This window comes from Phocoena sinus, chromosome 18 (assembly GCF_008692025.1).
Source record: "Phocoena sinus isolate mPhoSin1 chromosome 18, mPhoSin1.pri, whole genome shotgun sequence".
NCBI lineage: Eukaryota > Metazoa > Chordata > Mammalia > Artiodactyla > Phocoenidae > Phocoena > Phocoena sinus.
This window is the reverse complement of record NC_045780.1, coordinates 1,457,488-1,470,023: the sequence shown is the minus strand read 5'-3', so window position 1 is coordinate 1,470,023 and position 12,536 is coordinate 1,457,488. Positions and strand designations below refer to the sequence as shown.

General features: G+C 42.5%; 1 protein-coding gene across 1 annotated transcript in view; it reads left to right on the top strand.

Annotated features, from left to right (window-relative positions):
• MICU2 (mitochondrial calcium uptake 2) overlaps positions 1-12,536 on the top strand; it is an 89,073-nt gene that overhangs the window by 49,376 nt on the left and 27,161 nt on the right. The window contains exons 3-6 of the mRNA XM_032611106.1: positions 2,625-2,656; positions 2,759-2,834; positions 9,882-9,929; positions 10,884-10,966. Of these exons, the coding sequence (XP_032466997.1) occupies positions 2,625-2,656; positions 2,759-2,834; positions 9,882-9,929; positions 10,884-10,966 (239 nt within the window). The remainder of the gene's footprint in view (positions 1-2,624; positions 2,657-2,758; positions 2,835-9,881; positions 9,930-10,883; positions 10,967-12,536) is intronic.

Here is a 12,536-nt window from a genome sequence, read left to right as displayed (position 1 = left end):
TTTTTTCCATTTGCAGCAATATAGATGGACCCAGAGGGCGTTATGCTAAGTGAAGCAAGTCAGACAGAGAAAGGCAAACACTATGTTATCACATATATGTGGAATCTAAACAATACAACAAATGAATATAACAAAAAAGAGACAGACTCACAGATACAGAGAAAACCAGTGGGGAAAGAGAAGAAGGAGGGGGCAATATAGGGATAGGGGATTAAGAGATACAAACTACTCTGTGTAAAATAAGCTACAAGGATATACTCTACAGCAGCGGTCCCCAGCCCTTTTGGCACCGGGGACTGGTTTCCTGGAAGACAGTTTTTCCGCGGACCGGGACGGTGTGGGGGAGGGGGGGAATGGTTCAGGTGGTGATGTGAGCGATGGGGGAGTAGATGAAGCTTCACTCCCTCAGCCGCCACTCACATCCTGCCGTGTGGCCTGGTTCCTCACAGGCCGCGGGGCCAATGCCGGTCCACAGCCCGGGGTTTGGGGACCCCTGCTACAGCACAGGGAATATGACCAATATCTTACAATAACTGTAAATGGAGTATAACCTATCAAAATTATTAATCACTATGTTTTATGTCTGAGACTAATATTGGACATCAACTCTACCTCAATTTTTTAAAAAGTAGTGGGGAGAGGACTGGCAAAAATGAATACATATATCTAAGTATATTTAATGTGTCTTTGTGTTGTTACTGTTGTCAGATGGCCAAAGGTCATGCCCCTCGTGTAGCCGACCAGACCACACCCCTCTTAAATCTGATACTTGGTCTCTCTCCTTGGGGAGCCCATAAACGAGTGGTCTAAAACCAGGCAGCCTGGGTGAGAGGCACTAAGAAACCCCAGCAGAGGGTTCTGGGTTGGAAACACCACAGTCTCCTGTGTTACTCAGAGAAATGTTTATTGACTTAGGAGAAAGGAAGTAAGAAAGACAAGGTGTTCTCCTAGGAGCTCTGCCTTGTCTTTTTTTTTTTTTTAAACCTAAAAATGAATTTTCTGTAACAGAGGTACCCCAGACTTTTTATCAGCAAAGGTAATTTCTTTATCATTTTCTAATTATTCCATTTTGAAAAAAAATTTTTTCAAGACAAGTTCATTTAGTACGTGGATTCTCCATTTTTGATAATCAAATACATATATAGGTATCCGGCAGAACTTGTAGTCAACATGAAATAACCGGGTAACTTCTATCTATTTGATGATCTCATGTTATAATAGCACCTAACATTAGAATCGAGTTATTTGTCATTGGGTAACACTTAATAGTTTATCAGTGACAAACAATTTTTCCAAAATAGTAACTCCTAAGCTTACAAACATGGTCATAGATGTTTCTAAAAATTATATGGTCATGTTCACAATTAATGTTTTAATTATTAAAGCAAAAATAAAATCTTGATAATTAACAGTAAATAATAGAATTTGTCCCCAGTAGATTTATAATCCAAATTTAAGCATCCTAAACTGCAAAAAGCCACATCTAAAAGTATTCTTTTTTTTCAACCTGTCGCCTGAATTTTCACACACCATGTAATTGCACTGAACAAACTTCATGGATAATTTTGAGAGCAAGAAGGGAAGTTTGTGATGCATATGGCTTACGTAAGAAATAAAATTAACAAAATATTTTTCAGTGTTCTAGATGTGTAAATGGCTTGAGGCTGTCTTCAGAAAAAGTCTCAACAAAAGAAGCAAGGTGATTGCTTTAGAATTACAGTGGATAAGAGGAAAATGAGGTCAGCCTAAAGATGATGGTGGAAAGCCTGGAAGAATTTTAATCTGTTATCCAGTAGGAAACTGTTAAAAGTAACATCACTTTAGAATGAACAGCCATCTTAGCCAGCCTTTACTTTTATTTTATTTATTTATTTTTGGCTGCATTGGGTCTTCGTTGCTGCACGCGGGCTTTCTCTAGTCGCGGCGAGCAGGCTTCTCATTGTGGTGTCTTCTCTTGTTGGGGAGCATGGCGTCTAGGCGCCCGGGCTTCAGTAGTTGTGGCACACGAGCTGAGTAGTTGTGGCTCGCAGGCTCTAGAGCGCAGGCTCAGTAATTGTGGTTCGCGGGCTTAGTTGCTCCACGGCATGTGGGATCTTCCCATACCAGGGCTTGAACCCGTGTCCCCTGCATTGGCAGGCGGATTCTTAACCACTGCGCCACCAGGGAAGCCCCTGACCAGCCTTTAGATCTGACTGCAGAGCTGTGACCTTAGGAACTTTTCAGGGTTAAAAAGGTAGCTTTCTGAAAGATGAATGTGTATTTTTTTAGTCAATGAAAGCAAAAGGAGACAGATTTTAATAATCATGTAAAGAAAGAAATAATGTTTGGCACAAACTTATTTCTCTTAGCTACGATGAGTGAGAGATGGTTAGAAGGTTCCATATTTCTGGAAGGGAGTGAGTGAAAGTGAACATAGGTCTTACAAAGAACTACAGTGTTTGTGTTTACACTTAGAATTCTCTGGCTCATAACTTCTGTTTAAAGATATGAGCTAAAATTGCCAGACTTCTATTTTTTATAAATATTTAGTTATTTGTTTTGTCTTTTAAGTGATTTTCTTCTTAATGGAAGTTGAATTTTACCAAGGTATATGGGTACTAAATAATATTTCTTCTTTGCTATAGGTAAAACTTTAGTCAAGAGGCTGACAAATAAGGTAAGCAATGGAGGTGAAGGTCTTTTTTCTTTTTCTTTTTTTTAAGATAGAAAATCAACTATTATAAGTTAAATTGAAAGATTTTAATATGTTTATTCAAAGGATATTGAGGACGTACTGGCAGGAATCAAAAGAGCTGGTTGTGGATCAACTTTTTTTAGAGACCTTGGCGATAAAGGTAATTTTTATGTTTTACTTGTGTTTTATTTAACCAAAGTATTATTAAGGAATTAAGTTATGAGGTTTGCAGCTGCATATTGAAGAACATACATTAGAGAATCTGCAGAGAGAATGTTATAACAGTGTGTTATTTAATAGATGTTTTTAAATCATAATAAAATACTCATTACATTTGAAGCAGTTTTTTCTTAAACTCTTTGATCAATCACAGAAAAATTATTTAAACATTGATTTCAGTAAGCTTGGAGAGAAGGGTGAGGCAGAGCATCAAGATTAAGGAGAGAAAAAAAAAGAATAAGGGGAGATGGGCTTCCTTGGTGGTGCAATGGTTTGGAATCCGCCTGCCAGTGCAGGGGGCGCGGGTTCAATTGGTCCGGGAACTAAGATCCCACATGCTGCAGAGCAACTAAGCCCGTGTGCCACAACTACTGAGCCTGCGTGCTGCAACTATTGAAGCCCGTGCACCTAGAGCCCGTGCTCTGCAACAAAAGAAGCCACCACAGTGAGAAGCCTGCACACCACAACAAAGAGTAGCCCCCGCTCGCCACAACTAGAGAAAGCCCACGTGTAGCAACAAAGACCCAATGCAGCCATAAATAAATACATACATGCATAAATTTATTTATTTATTTATTAAAGAAAAAAAAGAAAAGAGAAAGGATTTGGGACTTCCCTGGTGGTCCAGTGGTTAAGAATCCGCCTTCCAATGCAAGGGACTCGGGTTCGATGCCTGGTTGTGGAACTAAGATTCCATATGCTGCAGGGCAGCTAAGCCCACGCACCGCAACTAAGAGCCTGCACGCTGCAACAAAAGATCCCGAGTGCCACAACTAAGACCCGACGCAGCCAAATAAATAAATATTTTTTAAAGAAAGAAGAAGAGAAAGGACTTCCCTGGCAGTCTGGTGGTTAAGACTCTGTGCTTCCACTGCAGGGGGTGCGGGTTTGATCCCTGGGCAGGGAAGTTCTGCATGCCGAGGGGTGCAGCCAGATAAATAAGTGAGTAAAGTGATTATTCTAAAGTAAGAAGACAAAGCCTCAGAGATAACGCAGAGGACACCAGCATTCACGGGAGCAGAGAAGGAGGAGGTGCCGTGCAGGAGAGGAGGCAGAGGCATCAGAGCGGGAGAGGGAATCTCGGGAGCCTGGGAGGGAGGGAGCATCAGTGTGCAGGGCCCGTGAAGGAAGGGCGTCAGAACGTGGTTAGGACTGGCGGTAGGGAGGTGCTCCCGCGCGTCAGCAAGGGCAGGGGCGGGGTGCTGGGACGGGTTCTGGGGGCAGACTGCAGAGCGTGGAGGACGGTGGTGCGGGGCGGGGCGGGTGTGAGCTGGAGTCCGGTCCTGGCGGTCTGTGTTGCACGAAGGGCTTTGAGCGCACGTCTGGGTGTGAGGGGGCGGGGGCTGTGCAGAGCTCGGTGGAGGGCGCGCCCCTCAGCGGGGAGCTTTGCGTTGTACCGCGTGGGGAGGGGTGACGTGCGGGTGTTTATCGCACATGTTTGCAGAGCAGGGCTGAGAAGTTGAGGCGGGTTTGGAGGGTGGCCCTGATTCCTTCGTAAAGTGGAGGGTGTGGAGAAAGTAGGAGGTTTGAAGTGGCCACCAGCTGGTTCTCCCCCGGCCGCGGGCAGGCCAGGAAGTACACAGAAGCATGCGGTTAGGGTGTTACTAGGCAAACGCAGGGAAGAAAAGTCGTGGGCTAGGGGGTTAACGGTGTCGAGGGCAGCAGTTTTACTTAAAAACACGAGAGTCTTTAAATAACAAGCCTTGGAGAGAAAAAAGTAAGATGGGAAGAGCGATGGAAAGAAAGTGGGAATTCAGGAGAGAGCGGCCAGTGAGGGTGGGAGCAGGTGAGCTGGGAACCCAGGAGCGGGGCCCACCATGCGCGCAGAGCCGGGGTCTGCGCTCCGGTTCGGAGCAGAAGCCGCTGCAGGTAAGCTTGGCCTCGGGTGCGGTCGTGGAATCGGCCAGCTGGAGCAGAGTAAGTGGCAGTGTGAATGTGACAGAGGTGACCCCAGGTCTGAGAATAGAGTGTGGTCCTGTGTGCTGGACGATGGACCAGGCGCTCAGGCCTCCGGCGATGGAAGGCTAAAGAGAGGGAGTTAGGTAGGTGACCAGGAAGAAAGTCGGAGGTGGTCAGCTCGACGGCATCAGCCTCGGAGTAACAGGTTTCTGCAAGAGGTTGGAAGAGCAAAGGTCTGGGATGAGCGTGGCAGTGGGGAGAGGAGTCACCAGTTGAGCCGCCTGCAAGGGTGCCGGCGTCCCGAGCGGAGAAGCCGCTTGCAGGTGCGGCAGGGCTCTGCACACGGCGACCAGTTAAAGGTGTTTACTGAGGAAGGCCATTCGGGACAGCGTCGCAGAGCGTCCGGGGAGAAGCAGAGGCATGGAGGTTGGTTGGGTCCGGAAGGATGAAGCGCAGACCAGCTGCAGGCGTGTCAACAAAGAGGACAGAGGCCGTTTGGAAAGTGGGGTGTGGCCGCTGAGGGCGGTTGGACCTAAGCTAGAGAGGTGAGCAGAGCCTCAACCGTACATACGCAGCGTGGGAGGGAGTGTCCAGGAGCGTGGGCCTTGTCCTGAGAACGGCGGGTTGCTGTGGGGGAGCTGTAAGGCGGCCACAAGTCAGATGAGAGAAACCCCTCTCATCTGGGCAGAAGGGGCCGAGGCGCCTGCGGAGGGCGCAGAAGAGGAGACGGCGGGAGGTTCCGCAGTAACTGCACGGGCCACACGCTGGGCGGCGCGGTGGGCAGAGGCAGAGCGCAGAGCCACTCGTCAGCCCTGAAAAGCCGGCAGGCACTCTGTTCTCACAGGAGACACCAAGGTTTAAAAGCAAGATTTAACAAACTGAAGGAAGTGGGAGGCTCCCTGGCAAGTGAAGGGCAATGTTTTTGAGGCCTCCTATACGACGCGGGAGTGGAGGTTTCAGAGCAGCGAGCAGACCGTCGTGTTCTCGGCTCGGAGATGACAGCGTGGAGTGGCCAGGCTTCCGGGCTGCGGGTTCGTGGAGCCCTGAATGCAGCAGTTCGACCTGAGGGGAAGTAGACAGTGCAGCTTCCAGAACTGTGTTAGTTACAGTCGTAGCGCTTCAGACGGGCTGAGGGGCGGGGGCGGGGTTGTCCCTGGAGCTGCTCAGTTAGAGGTTCTGCTGGGCCCGGGCCATGTCCGCAGTCACGGTCTGGTCTCGGGAAGGAGGGTTGTGAATCTGTGTCATTACCAGCTGTGCTGCTTCCATACCATAGGAAATACAGAGGGTACTGAGAAAGGTGGTTAGTAACTTCTATTTACTGTCTTTAACTTTCAGTAACAGACACGTATATGTCTGTATCTCCAGCTCTGTCTCTCCATCTGTACGTACTGCTTTCTAACCATAGGAGACAGATCCATCAGCCTACTCACACACTTTTCTCACTCGATAGTTCTCGTTCCCTGTTCTTTATACAACTGGAGGACTACTTATATTCTCAAAATGAACAGGGGCATCACACAGATTTCTTAAAGAATAAAAAGTCAGTATTTCTGGATGATGGGGGAGAAAGCCCTTAGTGACGGACTGTTCGAAAAATAAACAGAAGATGTAAGTCCAAAGCAGAAAGTTGATTTTTTCCCCCCATTTAGGCAAATCTATAAGGATATTAGTAGGAGAAATAGAGGAAAGAGAGGCTTTGAGGGGAACTAGAAGAAAGAAGTGACTGCAGGGAGAGAGACCATGGTAGCATCCACTTCAGAGTCAGAGAGGACGAATGAAAATGTGCGCTGGGCAGCGGCAGGAGGAGAATTCAACCTAACTGCCTGCCGATCACACGGGGTGTATTAAAAACAGCTGTCACTAATTAGGACTGGTAAGGAAATCGGGACTTGATGGTAGAACTTACTGGTGACAAGGAAATTAAGCCACTGACAGGGAAATGCAGGAGAACAGAGTCACGTGGTGGTGAGGGATCAGAAGAAGAGTGAGTGAAAAGGCCAAGTAAGAACCACTGCGGCCTCCCCAAGCGCTGCTGCTTCTCCAGACGCCAGCTGCCCTCAACCCAGGCTTTGTTTGTGTCTTACTGGGTGGTGGTACTTTTCACCCAGCTCATTGAAACCCGGAAATAGCTTTGAACCCTTTCTCTTTGCCCCTCCATCCTTCATATGCAGCCAAACACAGATCTTTCTAATTTTGCCTTCTAAATATTTATTGAATTCATCCTCTCTTCTCCCACCTCTAGAGAACTTACAGGACAAGAAAAAATGTTGAGGAAGGACTTAACAAGACTTATTTTTTTAGTTTTTCTCTGAAATACGTGAGTTGAAATGTACATTCCAGCTTAAAGAAAAAACACTGAATATTTTATAGGAAAGATTTCAAGATACACTTTTTTCCAGATATACTCCTTTGTTGATATTAATGAAGTCATTTGAAAAAAAAGAATGTAAAATTTAGCTACATTTGGAACAATTTAAAATATTCTATTTTACCACCTAAAAGAACTATCAAAATGTATATTACATCATAACTAACAAAAGGGTATAGTCTTGAAATAAAATAATCCACCTCCATGCATTATTATAAAGAAAAGTAAATTATAAGTTATAATTATTATGTATTTTTTGAAACTGAGCAGAATTCTCAACATAATACCATCCTCAAGGATATACTGAATATAAATTATAACATATATTGTAAGATATAAATGTGTTCTTATGATACATGTAGTAATTTCTCTTTGGAGAACAGAGTTCTCAAAATTGCATTTAGTAGCAAATCATATTTTTCAACGGTTCCAAATTTAAAATATTTCTAGAGAAGCATAGTAACTAACAGAATTTAATCATCTCTTCTAGTGACCCTTAAGGATTCTTTAATAAATTTTTAAATATAGGGACTTTTCTGGTGCTCCAGTGGTTAAGATTCCACGCTTCCACTGCAGGGGGTTCGGTCCCTGGTCAGGGAAGTTCTGCATGCCGTGCGGTGTAGCCAAAAAGAATTTTTTTTTTAAATATAAATTATTTAAAATACTTTCCTATTTGACATGCAGTTTTGAAACATTGACATTTAACGGCATTTATTTTACAATTCAGTGCAACAAATATGTATTAAACTGTTTCTCCTATAAGTATTCGGAAGTGTCAGTTTCCTTTAAAAGCATTTTCAGAGGCAGGTGCCTAGAATGCTGTTGGAGAGCTGTATTGTCTATAATCTATCTTGAGAGTGTAGGGAGCTGTTTTTACACTGTCTCAACTGTGTTTATTCAAGCATTTTATTTAAGTCAGTATTTCAAAGAATTTTCTTTTTCAAGAAGTTCCCCTGTGCACAGGACATGTACCTATGTCTCGAGAAAAGAAAAGTGAGGTCTCCTTTTGGCACCAAGCCCAGTTCAGTCCAGCCGTTTGGCCATTTTTTCACATTGCTGTATTCCTTTGAAAATTAGAAAAAAACTGTTCACTTTTTTGAGGCTGCCAAGATATGAAATACTTTGATCCTTCAACTAACGTTAGAGCATTTCTCTCAGGTATGAGATATGACAAAACACATTTAATTTATTCTCCCTTCATATAAACACTGAATATTTCTAGGAAAAAATACCTGAAGACTTACTCTAGGCTTTTTATTAAAGGGAAGCACAACTGCTCCAAGATGAAAATGACAGAAAAATTGCTGATGTAAAAAACTGTTAAGTCATTAAGAGCATTTAAATACATACTTGAAGTTGCCTGTTAGCTGAAGCACTGAACTACCTGGGTGTCAAACCCTTACCTGCCTCATTTGCTCTGCACTGCTTTCGGCCGTGTGTCTCTGCTGTATCTGACCGGGGGCCCATAGCGGCTGGTCCTTCTTCACAGCAGGATGGTGCAGATCCGCTGCCGTCACCCTCTGCCAGGCTTCCTTCTTCATCTCTGAGCCACCAGGTAGCTGTGCTTCCCACTGACTCTTCCACAGGAACATCCTTGCAGACAAACACTCGCTTTTCAGTGTTCATATGCAGCTTCATCTCTCCTATACATACGGCTTTCCCACTTATACCACCCCTGCTTCGTTGCAGTTTTCACCTATCATTCAAAGACCATTTTTTAAATTAATTTTTATTGGAGTATAGTTACTCAACCATAAAAAGGAACAGAGACCATTTTTAGAACTACTTCCTCTGAGACATCTTCGGTCATCTAAACTCTGGAAGACTTCACCTTTTTTTAAGTCCTGGAACTCACTATCAGTATCTCTCAGTGGTATTTAGCATTTTCTGTAAACATTTACATTTGGGCCTCCTGGTGGAAGTATGCAGCACCATCTATTAAGAATTCTTGGGACGTCCCTGGCAGTCCAGTGGTTAAGACTCTGCACTCTCAATGCAGGGGGCACAGGTTTGATCCCTGGTTGGAGAACTAAGATCCCGCATGCCGCACGGTGCGGCCAAAAAGAAAAAGAATTCTTGCCGAAAACTAAACTTGAATCTGAGCACAGCTCTGGATCTAAGTAAGTACCAGTTTGTAGAAAATATAGACGTTAGAGGAACATGTGAAATGACACCAAAAAGATGCAGTTAGCAAATCTTCTACACTCTTAAACTTTACCGGACAAATGACCAGGCTTCTTCAACAATTAAGTTGAAACTGAGGGGAAGAAAGACCAGGGAGAACCTATAGATTAAAATCAAGTCACTGCTACAGAAATTTAATTCCTTCATTTTAAATAACATGGTTTGACCTTTGGTATATCCAGATCTCTGTCACTGTACTGAATTTATAAGTTTGCTTCACTTGAGATGTTATGAATAGTAAAATTTGAGGTGAAATTACACAAAATGCCATGCAGATAAAACCTCTAGTGGACACTTGTACTTGCTGACCAATGACCATTCCCCTTCCTTTCTAGTAATAGTGACCTAATAAAAGTCTCCTTTTTTTTGAAGTATTAGTACTATACTTAACTCTGATGAAAATTTTCCGCTATACCAGAGAGGTAATTTAAAGTAACAATATGTGTGTTTTTAATTAGGTGAAGGTTCCATATAGTATGTATATGATTACTTCTAAACCATCTAAAACTTGCTTTCTGATGTCTTTATCTCTTTCAGGGCTGGTTTCATATACCGAATATCTTTTCTTACTTACAATCCTCACTAGTAAGTATTCCACAGTTTTTCTCATCGATCATGTGGAATTCTCTCGTCTTACCAGACAGGGTGTTGGAAGTTTGGTATTTATATCTTTATCGTGAAAAATGTTATTGGTGCCTTGCTTTCTGTACCTACAGGATGATTCTGTTGGGTGAGATTATCCCTGAAGTCTCACCACCTCCCCTGCACTCAGGCTCCCCACAACTTTGTCTCCTTAATTGAAGGCTTATTGAACTGAAGAGTCAGACGCAGCCTTCACTTAGGAATATTAAAAATCCCTCACGTGACATTCTGCAAAATTCCTGACCAGTAACTGTCTGCAAACTGTCCGGGTCATGAGAATCGAGGAAAGACTGAGAAACTTCCACAGCTCTGAGGAGATAAGGAGACATAACAGTTAAACGCAACAGGCTTCCTTGTGTTTGACCCTAGAATAGAAAAACCATGGGATCCAAATGAAGTCTGTAGTTTAGTTAAAGGTGCTAATTTCTTAGTTTTCATAAAGGTACTATGGTTACATAAGATGCTGCCATGAGAGAAGACTGGGTGGGGGGCCTGTGGGAACTCACCGTACCAGCTTTGCAGTATTTCTGTAAGCCTAAGATTATTTCAAAATAATTTTTACAAAACCCTACTTTTGGGAAAGGGAAATAAAGAGTAGTAATCAATGTGAAAATAGAGAACATACTGTAAGAAGTAGGAAAGCCCCTAGTAGAGTGGAAGAAATACTTTCTGAAATGAGTTTTGCTTTGAAGGGCAGAACACTTAATAGCAGAACAGCACACCATGGAAACATCAGCCTTTGAAAATTGTCATCCTGAGAAGAGATTGTTTCTCCTCTACTTTAGGCACTTACTCATGTTGTTTCTGGTTGCTTATTTCAAGTTTGAAGACCTATAGATCTTCAGGTAACTTGGCATTCCACCAGCATTTACATAATTATTCATTTTTCACTTGCAGAACCCCATACCGGGTTTCATGTTGCATTTCAAATGTTGGATGCAGATGGTGATGAGATGGTTGAGAAAAAGGAATTTTTTAAAGTAAGTAGATTCTAGTTATTTTTGGTTTATTATAAAACACCTGGATGTTTGTGTGATAATTTTACATTTCCATTAAAATGAAAATTATATTTACTGCTTACATATGAAATGTCAAGAAATCATTTATACATTCAAAAATACTAAATTTTCTATAATACAGCCTTGAGGAAACAGTTACAGAACAGAGCATGAGATTCCAAAAGGAGAAATGAACTTAAGCATCTGCAATGTTTTAGAGTTTTATTTTTATGATTTCAGCAAATGATAATACAACAGAAAGCGCTTTATAGATGGTTAAAAATTATTGATACACCCCCACCAAAAAAAGAATAAAGAAAATAAAACCTTAAGCCTTCAGGAAGAATAGGGAGGGAAAATGAAAAAGCCACAAAAGGTATAAATTGGTTCAGATTCTCTAGGAATTTGTGAAGGCTCATAATTGAAAAGGTGAAATATGTTTAAATGATATTTCCTAAGACATAACTCTGTAACACGCCAGCAGTACATTTTACTCCGTTCCAAGGAAGTCGATGGTACTGTTAAAAGTACGTCAGTGCATGTAAACAGCGGGGAGTATGCCAGGCAGAGCTTACTGTTCCCGATCTAGAGCAGCGCTTTATGGAGAAGGTAAGTCAGTTCTGTCCTCTGTGTCTTTCTCCCAGTCCCCAGTGTACTGGGAAGACAGACCACAAGGCTTGTTGAAATTATCTTTAAAACGAGTCGTACTTGGACTGTTCGGTCAAGTAGCCAGTAGCCACACGTGGCTGTTAAATATAACTTGTGACTAAGAAACTTGAGTTTCCGAATTTTAATTAAATTTAAATTTAAAAACTGACATTCACTTCAGGTATTGGCAGATTTTCAAGTATATTTGAAACAACTTGAGTATGTGGATCTACTTTTTAATTTTTATTTACTTTTCTAAATTTTACAAAATCTAAATATGGATCAAGTACAGGTACACCTTGGAGAAATTGTGGGTTTGGTTCCAGACCACCACAATAAAGCAAGTCACACAAATGTTTTACTTTCTCAGGGCAGATAAAAGTTATGTTTTTACTATCCTGTAGTCTATTAAGTGTGGAATAGCATTATATCTTTAAAAAACAATGTCTGTGCCTTAATTTAAAAATATTTTATTGCTAACAAATGCCAACCATCATCTGACAATGCAGGGGCTACCACAAACCTTCAGTTTCTAAAACACACAAAATCTGCAGAGCACGATAAAACGACGTGTGCCCATATTTCCAATGAAATACATTATCTGAATGTCTTGTAATGTAAAATATGCACTGGAGTTTGAAGAAAAAAGAAAGGAATGTAAAATATCTTGATTTTTGTATTGAGTACATGATAAAGTCATAATTTTGAGATATTAATTTCACCTGTTTCTTTATATTTTTTTGCTGCACTTTAACAAAAATGAAACTGGAAACTACAGATGATAAATTATCTTTTATAAGGGCTTCCCTGGTGGTGCAGCGGTTGAGAGTCCGCCTGCCAATGCAGGGGACACGGGTTCGTGCCCCGGTCCAGGAAGATCCCACATGCCCCGTGAGCCATGGCT